The sequence below is a fragment of the Carettochelys insculpta genome, chromosome 3 (genome assembly GCF_033958435.1).
Source record: "Carettochelys insculpta isolate YL-2023 chromosome 3, ASM3395843v1, whole genome shotgun sequence".
In the NCBI taxonomy this organism is placed as follows: Eukaryota; Metazoa; Chordata; order Testudines; family Carettochelyidae; genus Carettochelys; species Carettochelys insculpta.
Genome location: NC_134139.1, coordinates 153,664,515 through 153,681,351, shown reverse-complemented (window position 1 = coordinate 153,681,351; position 16,837 = coordinate 153,664,515). Strand labels below are relative to the sequence as shown.

Below are 16,837 nucleotides of genomic sequence, written 5' to 3'. Positions count from 1 at the left end.
TTGGTATTTGTAAATTATGTTACTGAGCAATAGCAAAAATAGCTGCAACCTAATAAACTACCATTGATCATGGATAGCATGTTTAGTACTGTTATAGTTCATGCATTTACAGAAGGGGCTTGTTAGTGAGGCAGTTTAGGAGATGCTAATGAGGTGCTGACATGAATATGCAGTGCCTCATTAGCATAATGGCAGCTATGCACTATTCAAAAGTGCTGCTTTCGGAATGCACGCTGCCCATGTAGACAGGGGCCTTTCGCAAGGACCTGCCTGACTTCAAAAGCCCTTTCTTCCCAAAACAAAATAGGTAGAAGGGACTTTTGAAGTCAGCGGGGTCCTTTCAAAAGGCCCCCGTCTATACGAGCCATGTGCGTTCTGAAAGTGGCATTTTTGAATCATGCGTGGCTGCCATTATGCTAAATGAGGCACTGCATATTCATGTCAGCACCTCATTAGCATCTTCTGAACTGACTCATTAACACGCCCCCTCCTTTTGGAGGGGGCATGTGTAGACACAGCCTAAGTATAAGACATGTTTTTGGACCAGATACAGGACAGAGCCTAGCTTTCAATAATTTTTTCAGTACCTGTCTATTTCCATTTTTCTGACACTTCCCTGGAAACAAACTCTTTTTGCTTATTCAAGTTCTATATGTACAAAGTTTGAAAGGCATTAACTGTTGTTTACCTCCAATTTCAAACCCTGAGACCCATTTCTTGCATTCCCATGATCAGGAAAATATTTGAAGGTGTGATCATCCAAAAAAAAAAGAAGTTACAATAGTTAAGATTTTCTAGCACTTTTTCCGTACTATAAGATTTTGCAACTTACCGGAACTGAAATTTGAGGATTATTTGTAAGTTTTCCAAGTAGCGCAAAGCCATCAACGTTGATTTTGCCCCTGGGTTTTATCTTTAAAGATTTTATCAAAGTACAGTCAATAAAAAGAGTGGCATTACTCTTTTCCACACTGATCATAATCTTGTGCCATTGGGAATCAAACAAAAAAGGCAAATTTGAAAAGGTTGCAGTCTGGAGACTTCCATCCAGCCCTTTATAGGAAAACTCAAGAGCCTTTGTTTGACTATTAAGCTTCACTCCAACTTGTTCTTTTCCTGATGAATCCTGGACCTGCCAAATATTCCAGCTTTTCTGAAGGGTGCTTCCAGTCATCCGAAATGTAGTAAGAAAGGAATATTCATCAGGCAGTCCATTGGGATACAAAAACCTGTATAGGATCAAGTAAAATAGATTGTTTTGAAGGGGCTAGTCCTCTACGACTGTCACCTCTGAGAGCAATAAGAGTCCATCACTCAAAGGAACCATATACAGCTACTACCCATCCAGCTGAGGAGAAATAGAGGGAAACCCTTTCTGAGCCATTATTGTTGCTCTTTATTTGGCCTAAATGGTTCTTCACTGGCCTGTGCTCCATCAGTATGGGCTTATCCTATTCTACATAATGTTCATGCCGAGGTCGCAGTCCACGAGAGTTCAAGCAACCAGAGACCAATAGTATGAATTAAACCAAGGTCTTTGATAATAGTACTGTGCACCTATGGCCCCCAATCAATCAGTCACTCCTGCTTTATAAATCTGGTGTGACATTATAATGCTCTTTCTAACCAATGCGGCACTGTTTTATTTCTAAAGTTCCAGGATTGTTTCTTCAAACACATGTTGTTGATCCATCCAACAGTAACCATTCGTTGTGTATTAGAAATTGCTTTAGCAGAAGCAGATTATTTGTTAGAAAATTATATAAAAGGTAAGAACTCACACGTAAAAATGCATTGTATTCTGTGGTATTCAATTTCAGTGCTACATACACTAGAGAACAGATTTACTATTATGAAACACCTAATCCCTCTGCTTTTTATTCTGTGACTTATTTTACTATGTACCCTTTAAAATACATACTTTTGAAACCCAGAACAACCGACTGTTTATGGTGACCATATTTCCCTACACTGAATATTGGACAACTGGCAAAATTATTCATATTCAAGCAAGTTCAACAGCAATCAATGGGAACTATACAGTACAAAGGTTCAAATTCACATCAAGGTGACTGAGCCCATTAAAAAGAAATATGTGAAGCTGGACTCTTTTTTATTCATTTTGTTATCTTTAAGACTTTGTTGTTCAAATGGGGAGAGGTGGCAAACACAGAGATTCCCATACATCCTTCTAACACAGCAGGGGTGACTGACTAACCCAACCATCCATGCCCAGTGTTCTCCCACCTCCATATCTGGCTGGACCCACCTCTCTGGCTGTCTGGTGCTGTGTCTTCCCAAGGCAACCTGGGGATCACTCAGGGTCCCATGCCTCCCTCTCCACTGTCTGCCAGGGTTCACACCAGAATATGGCCAGCAGCTGCCTTTCAGCACTATGTGGGAGGGAAGGGATGGGTGCTGCTTCAAGCTGCAGGGGAGGAGAAAGGGAGGCAGACCTGGACCCTGTATTTACAGAGATCATCTCTCCTCCTGGTGGCTGAAAGCAGCTTGTCCCTTCCTGCTCACAGAAGCTGCGTCTACACGTGCACGCTACTTCGAAGTAGCGGCACCAACTTTGACGTTAGGTGGCGAGACGTCGAAGTCGCTAACCTCATGAGGAGATAGGAATAGCGCCCTACTTCGACGTTCAACGTCGAAGTAGGGACCGTGTAGACGATCCGCGTCCCGCAACGTCGAAATTGCTGGGTCCTCCATGGCAGCCATCAGCTGGGGGGTTGAGAGATGCTCTCTCTCCAGCCCCTGCGGGGCTCTATGGTCACCGTGGGCAGCAGCCCTTAGCCCAGGGCTTCTGGCTGCTTCTGCGGCAGCTGGGGATCTATGCTGCAGGCACAGGGTCTGCAACCAGTTGTCAGCTCTGTGTATCTTGTGTTGTTTAGTGCAACTGTGTCTGGGAGGGGCCCTTTAAGGGAGCGGCTTGCTGTTGAGTCCGCCCTGTGACCCTGTCTGCAGCTGTGCCTGGCATCCCTATTTCGATGTGTGCTACTTTGGCGTGTAGACGTTCCCTCGCTGTGCCTATTTCGATGTTGGGCTGAGCAACGTCGAAGTTGAACATCGACGTTGCCGGCCCTGGAGGACGTGTAGACGTTATTCATCGAAATAGACTATTTCGATGTCGCTACATCAAAATAAGCTATTTCGATGTTGGCTGCACGTGTAGACGTAGCCAGAGTGTTGGAAGGCAGCTCCAGGCTCCTGCTGGGCCACTGACATAACCCAGCTGCCTCCTGTTCCCCAGCTGCAGTCCAGGCAGGAAGGGATTAAGCCCTAAGGATACATTGTGCACCAGGGCCCAGGAAAGCCGATGGGAGACAGGGCTCAGCAGGAGAAGGTGGTTAGGGGATGGAACAGCCTTTTGCTTCCTGGGAGCAGGACCCAGAGGGAGGATGTGAAGAGGATATCCCTGTACAGTCCCTGCCCAGATGCTGCACAGGGAAAGTTGAGAGCATCCCTGGAGGCTGCTGTGGTGCCTGCAGGATCCAGGTGTGAGCAGGCTGGAAATTGCTTCCCACTCACCACTCCAGAGCTTAGCTGAGGGCTGGAGAGGCTTTTCTGTGCCAGTGCTGCATGGGCTTTTGGCACATGCAGGATGCAGCTCTTGGCCAGCACCAGGGAACACAGGGTCTTGGGCCTTCCCAGGGCACCAGCCTAGCCAGAGACAGTCAGGGAAGGAAAGAGCTGGCTGGCTTGTCCTCCACAAGGCACTGCGAGCTGGACCCACCCCACCAGGGTGGACATGGGAGAGCAGTAGGGCTGGGGGGGAGGCAAAGGAGCAAAGTGGAAAGAGGATGGTGGAGCGGGGAGGAATATAGGGCTAATGGGTAGGCAGCAGAGATCACATGTAACTTGCCACTGCCTGGCCACACTCACCAGCCACTGCGGCTCACAGTGCATAGCCAGTGCCAGACAAAAATGGGAGGTTGGCAGAACTCAAGAGCCAGCATGCAGCAGGGGCTGAACTGATGGACCAGCAGGGGGAGTGGCCAGACCCACACAGTGCAGCTTTGCCCTTCCACTAGCTTTGCACACCGACCCTTATAGCGAACTTCTGCTGCATCCCCCCCAGCACACACACACACACATTCACTGCTGGTGGGAGAGCAACTGGCGAGCAGGGATCTGGCCAGCAGTGGGACCCACCCATACTGATGGGAGGAAACAGAAAATATTGAATGATTTGCCCATTTTCAAGAAAAAGTCAGGACACCTGCGGGAGGGCATAAATTTGGAGCCGTCCCTTTAAAAACGGATTATCTGGTTCTTCCAACACTGCAATCTAAAATAGCCAACATGTGCTTCTTTCCAGAAAGCTGTCGGAATGCATCTCACCAGATAGCATAGTGCTTAAAGATTATGCTGTTGTTGCTATAGGTGCTGGTATTAAACTGTGAGAAACATTTTGATTAGTTAGGGTTTTTTCCTGATCTGTCCACATTTAAAAATCTTACAAAAAGAGACATACGTTTCACTAAGCCTGATGAGGAATGGGGACATGTTGGACTGCTCAGTCAAGCATCGCACAAAAAAACAGTAATTTCCAGAGGAGAAGTAAGTTCCCCACAAAAGGCAATCTGCCTTGGCTTTGTAGGGTTTACTGGCCTTTCACTAATGACAATTCAGCCACTAGACTGGCCTATGCAGAAAAATGAGCAAATAATTCCGAACACAGTTCAGTTCATATAGTGAATTAGCCATTCCAGACTAAGAGCTGCACTATAAACAATAGAGCCTCTAAATCCCTGAGACCATGCAGTCACATTTCACTAGGGGGCTCCAAAGCATCAGCAGGAAGGAATATGACTGGACTGGCAGCCACATTAATCTAGTGCTGCCATTGCTTCTCCTCCTCATCCTGTGAACCCCATCTTTGCTATTACCTGAGTAACAGAATAAGATGGTATGTTGGGAGGTGAAATGTGTGGGACGAGATTTGCCCTCGCATAACCTTAACTCCTGTACTTTTACTTTAACTCTTGCACTTTTGCTAGGAGTAAAAAGTAAGTGGTTGTACCTTCACCTATATTACTTCTGGGGGGATTTTTTTGCCATTTTGCAATGCACAATTATATCCTTTGTAGAATTTCCTTTTTCCCTACAGAATTGGTGCTGCAAATCTGCAGGCACTGCTGGATTGGACATAGCCCAGCATACAAATAGAAGACACTTAAGGGGGAAAGGGGTGTTTTCCTGGCAGCTGCAGTTTACAGCATATCCCAGAAGGAAGGATGTGACATGTAAGAAACTCCATTCAAGTCTGGGACCCAGCATCCATCTGTTTCTCCCTCTGGATACCTGGGCTCTCTGTAGCTGTGTCTACACATGCACGCTACTTCGAAGTAGCGGCACCAACTTCGAAATAGCGCCCGTTGCGGCTACACGCGTCGGGCGGTATTTCGAAGTTAACTTCGACATTAGGCTGCGAGACATCGAAGTCGCTAACCTCATGAGGGGATCGGAATAGCGCCCTACTTCGACGTTCAACGTCGAAGTAGGGACCATGTAGACGATCCGCGTCCCGCAATGTCAAAATTGCTGGGTCCTCCATGGCGGCCATCAGCTGGGGGGTTGAGAGATGCTCTCTCTCCAGCCCCTGCGGGGCTCTATGGTCACCGTGGGCAGCAGCCCTTAGCCCAGGGCTTCTGGCTGCTTCTGCGGCAGCTGGGGATCTATGCTGCAGGCACAGGGTCTGCAACCAGTTGTCAGCTCTGTGGATCTTGTGTTGTTTAGTGCAACTGTGTCTGGGAGGGGCCCTTTAAGGGAGCAGCTTGCTGTTGAGTCCGCCCTGTGACCCTGTCTGCAGCTGTGCCTGGCACCCTTATTTCGATGTGAGCTACTTTGGCGTGTAGACGTACCCTCGCAGCGCCTATTTCGATGTGGTGCCGCGCAACGTCGAAGTTGAACATCGACGTTGCCAGCCCTGGAGGACGTGTAGACGTTATTCATCGAAATAGCCTATTTCGATGTTGCTACATCGAAATAAGCTATTTCGATGTTGGCTTCACGTGTAGACGTAGCCCCAGAGAGCGGGTGTGACAGTCTGGGCTGGGGACTCCCCACAGGTAACATCTGGGGGGATGACTCTGTGTGCTAGGGAGAGCCTTGCACTGAACTTCGGCGGAAAGGGGTTCAATTGTCTGAGCCGGGAGCGGAGGTACGGTGTTGTGGCTGGACTGGTGGAGGAGGCGGCAGGGAAACGGAACAGGGTTGTTTTTTGGGTTTTTAATTCTCTGCCCTTGTGGGGAGGATCTTCTTTGGTCTCCGTATTGGTCTGTGTATCTCTGTAAACATAGATGCTGGTAGGTATTCTGAAATGAATAACACTAAAATTGGTAAATAGTCACAGGGGGGTAGCCATGTTAGCCTGTGTCTTCACAAAACAAAGCAAGCAGTCCTGTAGCACCTTAAAAAATAACAATTTTATTTATTAGGTAATAAGCTTTCGTGGATAAGACCCACATCTTCAGATTGTTTGAAGATTAAGTGGGTCTTACCCATGAAAGCTTATTACCTAATAAATAAAATTGCTACTCTTTAAGATGCTACAGGACTGCTTGCTTTATTAAAACTGATGCGATTATATCATATTATTTTGACAAATAAAATACACAGAATTTTGAAGAATTTTGAAATATTCTGAACCGATTTTACACCAAAATGAACAAGGGCTTGTAGAAACTAACTTGGGTTATGTGTGGGGGAGTTAAAATCAGACCTTGCAAGTTACCACACATCTATGCACCTGGCTGATTCTCTTGTCTCTGCAGAATCCCTGAAATATGAAGCTAGAGAACTTGGCAACCTCTATAAGGTAAAAAGGATGTGGGATATAAATGAGAAGGTTTTAAAGGATCTCTGTGAAAAAGGTACAAGCTGTCCCTAAGGAAAATGGTGAAACAATGTGCAGAAGAATGCTGCACTAATAAAGCCCACATTGTTAGCCTGTAAAATGAGCACTAACAAGCACTGGCTGGGTATTGAGGAGTAGACTCTATCCACTAATAACATCCCACCCCACATCTGCATTGGTTCTCACATCATACCAACTAGAAGGGACCTCAGGATGTCATTGAATCCAATCCCCTGCCCTCTTGGCAGGACCAAGTGCCATCCCTTTTTTAGTCTATTTGTCTCAAATCCCTAAAGAGCCCCCTCAAGGGTTGAGCTCCCAAGCCTGGGTTTAGCTAGCCAATGTGCAAACCACCAAGCCACCCCTCCCCCTCCCCCTCAAAGAGGTCTGCACCAAGGAAAATGTATTCTGTAACAGTGACTTTCCCGATTAAATGAGCCAAATGTTGCTGTTTCCATGACTGACATGCTAAGGAGTGGAGGGGGGGGCACAAAGATGGACATCAGCAGGGGAGCAGATCTAGAACATGGTATTGTAGAGGTGTTAGGGCTGAACCTTGGCTCCTGTGTTTTACTCTGGCCACTTCCTCCAAGCTAGAGAACAAGTACACTGTAGACTAATCCTAATCACGTCCCTTTTTTCACTTAATAGTGCCATTTTGGAGTCTGGGCTTCGGCTCACACAAGCTACGTCTACACGTGTATGCTACATCGAAATAGCTTATTTCAATGTAGCGACATTGAAATAAGCTATTTCAATAAATAACGTCTACACGTCCTCCAGGGCTGGTGCCGTCAACATTCAACATCAACGTTGGGCAGCACCACATTGAAGTAGGAGCTGCAGGGGAGTGTCTACACGCCAAAGTGGCCCACATCGAAATAAGGGTGCCAAGAACAGCTGCAGACAGGGTCACAGGGCGGACTCAACAGCCAGCTGCTCCCTTAAAGGGCCCCTCCCAGACACACTTGCACTAAACAGCACAAGATCCACAGAGCCGACAACTGGTTGCAGACCCTGTGCATGCAGCATGGATCCCCAGCTGCAGCAGCAGCAGCCAGAAGCCCTGGGCTAAGGGCTGCTGCATGCGGTGACCATACAGCCCCGCAGGGGCTGGAGAGAGCGTCTCTCAACCCCTCAGCTGATGGCCGCCATGGCGGACCCCTCTATTTCAATGTTGCGGGACGCGGATCGGTTACACGTGCCCTACTTCGACGTTGAACGTCGAAGTAGGGCGCTATTCCCATCTCCTCATGAGGATAGTGACCTCGGCGTCTCGCCGCCTTATGTCGATTTCAACTTCGAAATAGTGCTCGCCACGTGTAGACGTGGTGGGCGCTATTTCGAAGTTGGCATGGCTACTTCGAAGTAGCCGGCATGTGTAGACGCAGCTACAGCCAGAAGGAAAACTACAGTTATGTTTGGCATAAGGGTCAATCACCTCAGAGGTGCTGATTGCTGCTTACACAGCAGCATCTGCCTACACACAGCACAATGCAGTGCGGGATCAAACCCAGTGAGGCCACTAAATTCATGGAAGCTGCTTACAGCTGTATACAAAATTGTATTTCAGCAGCTAAGGCTAGGTCTATAGTAGGGAAATAAGTCACTTTCAGATACACAATTCTAGCTAAGGCATTTGCATAGCTAGAATCGATGTATCAGAAACCATCTTACCCGACTGTCCTAAGGAAGGTGGTTGGCAGGGTTTCTCCCATCAGCCTCCCTTACTCTATGAAATAGTGTGGAGTACAGAGGTTGACTGCCAACCCCCCAGAGAGATTGATTTTGCGCTTCTTTACCAGACGCGCAAAATCAAACTCCAGCAGATCAACCCTGATTGATCTTCCCAGGAGTATAGACATGCCTAAGACTACAGATACATTGGTAAGTTTTTTTTTTCAAAAAAACCAGAGTTTTGCTGACAAAACTTGTTGCATGTCCACACACAAAATGCGTTTTGTCGACAGTTTGTCAACAAATCTTAGCAATTCCGCTAACAATCTTTTGCCTGTCCCAGATGAGGAAGAGCTCCTTTGTTAACAGATTCTGTTGACAAAAAAAAGCTGTGTGGATGCTCTGAGGCCTTCTGTCGACAGATGGTGCTTCCATGACACTGGCCAGCCCTGTCTGCTGGGCTTCTGGCTGGCTATTTTGTTCAGACAGCAACTGAACCATTCCAGCCATTCTTAAGCAGATCGTTCTTTTGATCCCCTTTAATGTATGGGCACATTCTTTTGACAAACGTTTTGTCAGAAAATCTCTTCCGATAGAAATGTCTGTCAACAGATGCTTCTAGTGTAACTGTAGCCTAAGTGAAAAGCACTGCTGCAACTTCTTATAGCCATCAGGTGGCCTGGTGTTCAGTCATTAACTAGCAAAGTCCACACCACAGTGGGATCCAGAACTCACAGGAGAAAGGAATATGCAGGAGCACACTTCCTTTAGCTAATTCTTTGGCTACTGTTTCAAAGACTTATATAAAAATATTATAAATGAATAAGAGCTACTGTGGTGCAGTCTAAGTGTTTATTAGAACAAAGACATTTCAAAGATCAAATGGAGAGAGAAATCTCTGAGCTGCAAGTTATTTGCAAATTTGACTCCATCAACCAATGATTAAACAGAGCCTGGTTGTGGCTGGCCCCTTACAAAAGCAGCTTCTCTGCCCTGGGTGTTAACAGCTGTGTCTACACGTGCACGCTACTTCGAAGTAGCGGCACTAACTTCGAAATAGCGCCTGTCGCGGCTACACGCATCGGGCGCTATTTCGAAGTTAACTTCGATGTTAGGCGGCGAGACGTCGAAGTCGCTAACCTCATGAGGGGATCGGAATAGCGCCCTACCTCGACGTTCAACGTCGAAGTAGGGACCGTGTAGACGATCCGCGTCCCGCAACGTCGAAATTGCTGGGTCCTCCATGGCGGCCATCAGCTGGGGGGTTGAGAGATGCTCTCTCTCCAGCCCCTGCGGGGCTCTATGGTCACCGTGGGCAGCAGCCCTTAGCCCAGGGCTTCTGGCTGCTGCTGCGGCAGCTGGGGATCCATGCTGCAGGCACAGGGTCTGCAACCAGTTGTCAGCTCTGTGTATCTTGTGTTGTTTAGTGCAACTGTGTCTGGGAGGGGCCCTTTAAGGGAGCGGCTTGCTGTTGAGTCCTCCCTGTGACCCTGTCTGCAGCTGTGCCTGGCACCCTTATTTCGATGTGTGCTACTTTGGCGTGTAGACGTACCCTCGCAGCGCCTATTTCGATGTGGTGCCACGCAACGTCGAAGTTGAACATCGATGTTGCCAGCCCTGGAGGACATGTAGACGTTATTCATCGAAATAGCCTATTTCGATGTTGCTACATCGAAATAAGCTATTTCGACGTTGGCTTCACGTGTAGACGTAGCCAACATCTCCACATTAGACTCTGACAATGGGCCACATCCACCCTGTCCGATCTGACTTGTTTTTTCCTCTTTTGATACATTCTACTGATAATGGGTCATTTCTACCTAGACTGAATAGACCTTGTCAGCTCTGGCTCTCCCTTTTACTGGGACCCCACTCTTTAAATACCCCCCTGAAACCCCCCCTCCTCCCAACTCATGCATCTGATGAAGAGGGTCTTTGCCCACGAAAGCTTATGCTCCAAAATATCTGTTAGTTTATAAGGTGCCACAGGACTTCTTGTTGTTCTCAAAGATACAGACTAACAGGGCTACCTCTGTCATACATAAATCAGAGTGACAAAGCTCAAGGTATGCAGATCACATTAAAGAAGTTTTAGATTCTGTGGGAGTCATACACGGCTCTCTCACGCTCTTGAGTAATTCAGCCAGCCAGCATTTATGCCAGTAAAACCCATTAACCACACCTAATCGTCCTGGGATCTGTGTACATCACCCATTTCACAGAAGATCTGTGAGAGAAATGTTTTAGAGAGTTTTTAAGAGTTTTTACCTAGTTATGCTTTGCTGTAAAGCTTGCCTCCACCACAGTGTTAACGTTAAAGTGGCCACAATGTAAAAGTATACTTGTGCCTGATGGAATGTTTGGATTAGCAACATAGAGTAGCTGCATTCCCTCCATACCACTAGCTTGAGCATCAGTTGTACTCGAGCTTCAAACCAGACCCAATGACTGTCCAACTAACTGGAGCTTAAAGCACTCCCTAAATCCAGGCAGAGATTTTTGTATGTGGACAGGGGTCAGGTTATAGGAAACACTCAAACTGCAGCATGACCTAACTTGAAGCCTGGTGCTGGATTATCATATTTTCCAGGAAATCACCTCTATGAATGGTCTAAAATAGCTTTTTGATCAGACTTCAAAATTATAACATTTTTATGTATATCTCAGGCTGTTGCAAAGCCAGAAAAAAAAGTGTGTATCACATTGAAAAACTGGGACTCTCCCCTTTTCTAATGGCTTTAACTTCCCATTGCAGTTATGGTCACAAGTATCAAGAAACACAGTCTCCAGTGCCTTGTGTTACTACATTAATGCAAAGCAACCATACACCTACTTTAACTAGTCAGTTAAAATAGATTGTAGTGTTAGCCTACTAAGTAAGCACATAGGACTCAAGATGTACTAGGGGCAGGAAGGGGTGTGGAAGGACCAACCAGCTGAGGCAGAGCAGGACCACTTTGCTCTCAAGTAATCCCCAGCTAAACAATTGTCCATTGAGGGACACCATCAGCCATTATCTAGTGAATCTGTTCTAATTTATATCAGGAGCTGAACCAGCCCTCCGTTCCTCCCAAGTTTGCATAAGGCATCTTGACCCTGCACTCCTTCTGGTCCTGTGCTCTCCAGAGCTTACCTGGAACCCAGGAGCCAGCCTATAGAATGCAAATATGAGTAGATCCTAAAATACCATCTCCCAAGGCAATCTGTCCATGATACATGGGGGTGAGGTTTTCAGCTTTGCTAGGCACTGAATTGGGAGCACGTGTGTACTCTCTTCCCAAAGGAGTAAAATAAATCACAGTATAGTCTCTCACCCTCCTTCCGACCCTCCCCCCATGACCATCACACAAGCAAAAAGATCCCCTCTCTGCCTCTTCCCTGGTAGAATTATCCATCCCCTCTTCCAGTGAGGCAACCCCACTGAAAGGACCTTCTATGTGCCCATCTACCCCACTTCCCACTATGCCCCACAGCTCTTCTGCATAGACCTCTCCAACTAGTGGCATCAGTTCCTGGAGTAACACCCTTTCTAGCAGGAAAATTCCAGCCCTCACCCCACAATCATCACAATAGGTAGGGGAAGGGAGTGGGGAAAGCTCCTTCTAATTGTTACTGCCTAGTTGATCTAGTCTAGTGACATCACCCAAAAAATAAAAGAGGATGAGGACATTGGATACATTGTATCCATTCCAAGAGTTTGCTAATCCCAGCCAAAGAACTAATTGTTTAGTGAGGGAGGTTGGTCAAGATATCAGGGGACAATATGCTAAAACAGTCTTTCAGGTGTTACCTGGTTGGAATCCTGAAGTCCACGTTTGCACCTAATTTATAAGCCACTTGTAAAGGTGTGGAGCCCACCACTCTCTGGATGACTCCTTGGGAGGCAGCTTTCTCTAGCTGGAACTGAGAAATCAGGTCATAACCTACAAAACAAACATGTACAGCTATAACTGATTCCTTTATTCTGAGGTGAGCACTGAAGAACCACAGAACTGACTGTAACCTGACTACAACATAGAAAGAGCATTCTTTTCCTGCAAAGATTTTACTTGCCTGGCAAGTCATCTTCATCAGTCCTGATCACTGGGCAGAGGTCCACCTTTTGGTTAGTGCTCAAGGTGACTGGGAACCCTGAAAAGAAGAGCAAACATATCATCCTGCTCTATCACAGGATGGGAATTGCCTGAAACTCCCCAAAGAAGGGAATTAATAGTAATTGAGTAAAGTAACATGAGAATATTGACCACATACTGGACCCCTGAAGGAGATGAGCATCTGTTCATAGAAGTCTCCAAATTCAACAATATCATGTGACAGCTGATTTTCTTGTACATTTTTGTGTAAGTCTTTACATTAGAAAAGGTCTGTAATTCTCCCTCCTTCAGCGCTGTATGTGAATTGCAGCCATGCCAGCAATCACTACATCTGTCCATTGTATCTTGCACTTTATGGAAGCTTGGTGGAGAACCTTCAGTGGCTTAGGCTGACTGTTTAAAAATGCTAGTTATCTTGTTCTACTCTGCCTGTTTAACTCACACCAATCCTCACACTAGCTGAAGTGGCTGTTGAGGAGGGAAGTTGTTGGCATCCACTCCTTCTTCTTTGATATTCCAGGTGTTTCCACACATCCTTGCCATGTTTGATCTAATAACAAGACCTGGTGAAGCATAGGATTGGGTCCAAAGAGACTGGAAGGCTCTCTGTATTGACATGAATAAGAATGTAAAAGAAATTTCCTTGGGAAATGAAATAAATGTCTGACTTTTTAAATACTGTCTATTTAAAATTATTCCTGCAAGCCTTGGGGGAAAAAAAACAGTCATCCTACCTTAGAGAAGTAAAAAGGCAAAATAAATATTTGCTGGAAAAAGTTGTACCCAAGACTAGCATCAAGCCAAACCGGAAAATGTTACTCAAATTTGGATAGGAAAGAAAGGTGCACGCAAGTTGGAAGGAGACACCTCCCCAGCTTACAGGGAGCTTCTTGTCTGCTGAATGTGCCCAACCATAAATGTGGGTTTCCGTCTCACAACATAGCTGTAAAATAAAACTTCAGGTTGACATTTTATAACTTAGGAGTGGTCATATTTTATATAATTGAAATGGATATGTGGCAGACATCCAGTCATTTACACTTGAGGGTCAGCTAACACAGTGGATCCAGTTTATTGCACATCTACCAGAAGAACCTTTAACAGAAGGGGCAGAAGGGCCTTTTTACTACATCCAGTCCTTAGTATCCATTTCCCAATCGTGATCCTCATCGCAGAAGTTTATTTACTCTCTGGTCTACTTAGGTGGCAACAAGATAAACAAGAACAATGAGACAAGCACAGGAAGATGGAAAACATAATACCCAAAAGATAGATTTAAAATACCAGCCTGTGAAAGACATCCTCTTTCTTGTTTTCACTTTCTCTTACACGCATTTTTAGTTCCACATCTAAGTGATGTTTAGGCTAGTGAGGAGTTTTAGCTACAACTAAGCACAGACTAACATTTTTGATTATGAAAAAACTGTAAAATGAAACAGAGATAAAGGATAGACCCTTACTTGTTTGCTGCTGTGTGTTGACAGTCACCAGAGCCCACAGAAAACTACATATATACAAGTAAATGGAGGCTTGCCTGTGAACAAAAAGAAACTTAAGCATGAATTTACAGCTCCTGGTATACCATGTGATCCACTTTCATCATGATTTAGGGACTGCTAATACTTGGCAAGCAAACCTTTAAGCTTTTCATCTTTATCAGTGCAACAAAATGTGTTTATGGTGTTAACTCAGTATCCATTTCGTACACATAAAAGCATCATAAAAATAAAAAAAATGGAAAGACGGCAGGCAAAGACAGTTTTAAATGCCATAATTTAATCACTTTATCATCTGTTAATTACTGAACACTTATATATGCCACTCGATCTCTTACCAGTTACACTTCATTTTCCCTGCTGATTTTCTTCAGCTCTGTCATGTGAATATTTTGGGCGTGTATTTATGTCCTGTGATCTCTTGTTGTTGATCCCATCAAAGAGTGCATGAGTGAGTACAGATTCAGCTCCTTCTGCAGCATACAGGATTTCAGAAGGGAATGAGGCTCAGTTCACTGGGGCTGCTTTAATCCTACAGAGGCAAAGAGATGGGGGCTGGACAGTTTGTGTGTCCTAGCAGGGTCTGAGGGCGGCTCTCAGGAGCTAGCTGGGATATAAAAAGGCAAAAAAGCAGAGGAAAAGCTGCTGTTCATGCCAGCTTCTGAAATGGTGTGTGGGTAGGAAACATAAATTAGACAATACCACACATTGAATGGCAAGAACTACTGTGTGAGGGAAGCCAGTGAAAGAGAAATTTTTTACAGAGCTTTGAAGAAATGGGTGGCCCTAGGGTGTGTATATTTTGACAGGTCTGGGAACTAGCATAAGGTTGAACTACCGCTAGCCCTAGAAAGAAGAGTCTTTCATTTCTCACTGACTTCCTTACAAGACTGTCCCAGCTAGACCCTGGTAGGTATGGCAAAGGATTCTTCTGACAGAAGCAGCCATTTTAAAATTGGTTTCAACCAGAAGCCTACCAAGGTATATGCGTTGCAGATTCTCCTGATCCTAGCTAATAAGCGGTCTTTTTGGAGAACATTTATTTTATGTTTTCACACATATAAACATTTACTCGCATGGCTGCGAAGAATGAGAGGGACTAATGCTTACATGCTTGGAAAGGCTGAGACAAAGCCTCATGAACAGTGAGTAGACTCTGATATTTATTGCTGATCAACAGAACAATGTTTCTCAGCCACTAATAGGTGTATCCTTGGGGGTAAACTGAGATCTTCCATGGGGTACATCAACTCATCTAGATATTTGCCTAGCTTTTCAACAGTCTACGTTAAAAGCACTAGTAAAGTCAGTAAAATCTAAAAGTTCACTCAGGCAATGACTTGTTTCTGCTGCTCCATATGTTTTACACTGAAATGTAAGAATATTTCTATTCCACTTCATTTGTTTGATAATAAGATGGTAGGAAGTCAGCAAGTTTTCAGTAGCAGTCTTCTGTGATATTTGTGCATGTTTTTGTAAGTAAGTGGTTTTTAAGTCAGGTGTACCTTGGTGGCATGCAAAACAAATCTGACTCCAGCAAAGGGTACGGTAATCTGGAAAGGTTAAAAGACACTTGTTTCAAGGCCTCAGATTACTTTAGGACCATGTTTCTCAACCAGTGGCACTCTTATCCTTAGGGGTACTTGAGAGAAGTTTGGGGATAATTATAACTTTTTTAAAACAAAGGGTGCTTCATAAAAAAGACTGAGACACACCGAGTTATAATGTTGTACAAAAAGGCAGGCTCAGATGGAACCAGGGTGTGGCAGTGCAGCATACTGACTTGTCTTTCACATGACTACAGTAAACTCTCGTTTACCCACTATTTGATCAAGTGGACCTCTCAGACAACCAGCATAATACTGGCAAACACAGCTTCTTTTTTTTTTCTGAGTCCTGAGCTGCTGCGCGAGCTGCCCGCATTCCCCCAAGTTGAGCGGGAGCCCCACACGCTCCTCGCACCGTGTGGCATCTGTGTGGCAATGGTCCCCACCACAACAGCTCCTCACGGGGTGTGGCTGTGCCCACTGCCCAGCAAGAAGCTCCTCCCAGGAGCGGCTGTGTCTGCTACCCTGCAAGTGGCTCTTGGTGGGGCTCCTCACGGGTATGACTGTACCTGCCACCCTGCAAGCAGCTCCTTGCAGGTAAGGCTGTGTCCGCCACCCCACAAGCAGCTCCTTATGGGTGCAGCTGTGCCCAGCACCCCACAAGAAGCTCCTCACGCCACGTGATGATGTCCGCAGCAGTGTCCACTGCCCCGCAAGCAGTTCCTGATGTCCCCACCAAAAGGTAAATGGGGCACCAGTTGAGCAGGAGCTGGCAGTGGGAGGAGGGAGGAGCTGAATTTTCTTTTTGGGGGGCCACTGACCACTGCCTGTGACTTCCCCCAGCAGCTCTCCATTCACTGGAATATTTGCATATCAGGCAATCTCTAAGGCCAAGGGTTGCCGGGTATCAAAGAGTTTACTGTAGGTTGAGGTTCTCGTGTATTTTTTAAAGCAACTCTCTAGTTGTTAACTTTCGATTATTACCTCCAGTTACTGTGGCCTTCTATTCTCCGCACACCATAACCTAACTAAAAAAAAGAGTCTTTTACATTTCATATTTTTTCCTCCTTGTTCTTCTGCATGGGTGGTTTTCCTCATCTGCCTTTTCATTTCAATTGTGCTGTCAGATTCTTTGTGTAAACAGTTGCAACTTCTTTG

At 45.8% G+C, this 16,837-nt stretch overlaps 1 protein-coding gene across 1 annotated transcript in view; it reads right to left on the bottom strand.

Moving 5' to 3' along the window:
* The window catches only part of COL9A1 (collagen type IX alpha 1 chain), a 105,704-nt gene extending 91,220 nt beyond the window's left edge, over nucleotides 1-14,484 (bottom strand). The window contains exons 1-5 of the mRNA XM_074988877.1: nucleotides 14,471-14,484; nucleotides 14,097-14,170; nucleotides 12,596-12,673; nucleotides 12,333-12,465; nucleotides 833-1,229 (exon numbers count right to left, since the gene is read on the bottom strand). Coding sequence (XP_074844978.1) covers nucleotides 833-1,229; nucleotides 12,333-12,465; nucleotides 12,596-12,673; nucleotides 14,097-14,170; nucleotides 14,471-14,484 — 696 coding nt within the window. The remainder of the gene's footprint in view (nucleotides 1-832; nucleotides 1,230-12,332; nucleotides 12,466-12,595; nucleotides 12,674-14,096; nucleotides 14,171-14,470) is intronic.
* Between the last annotated feature and the right edge of the window lie 2,353 nt (nucleotides 14,485-16,837).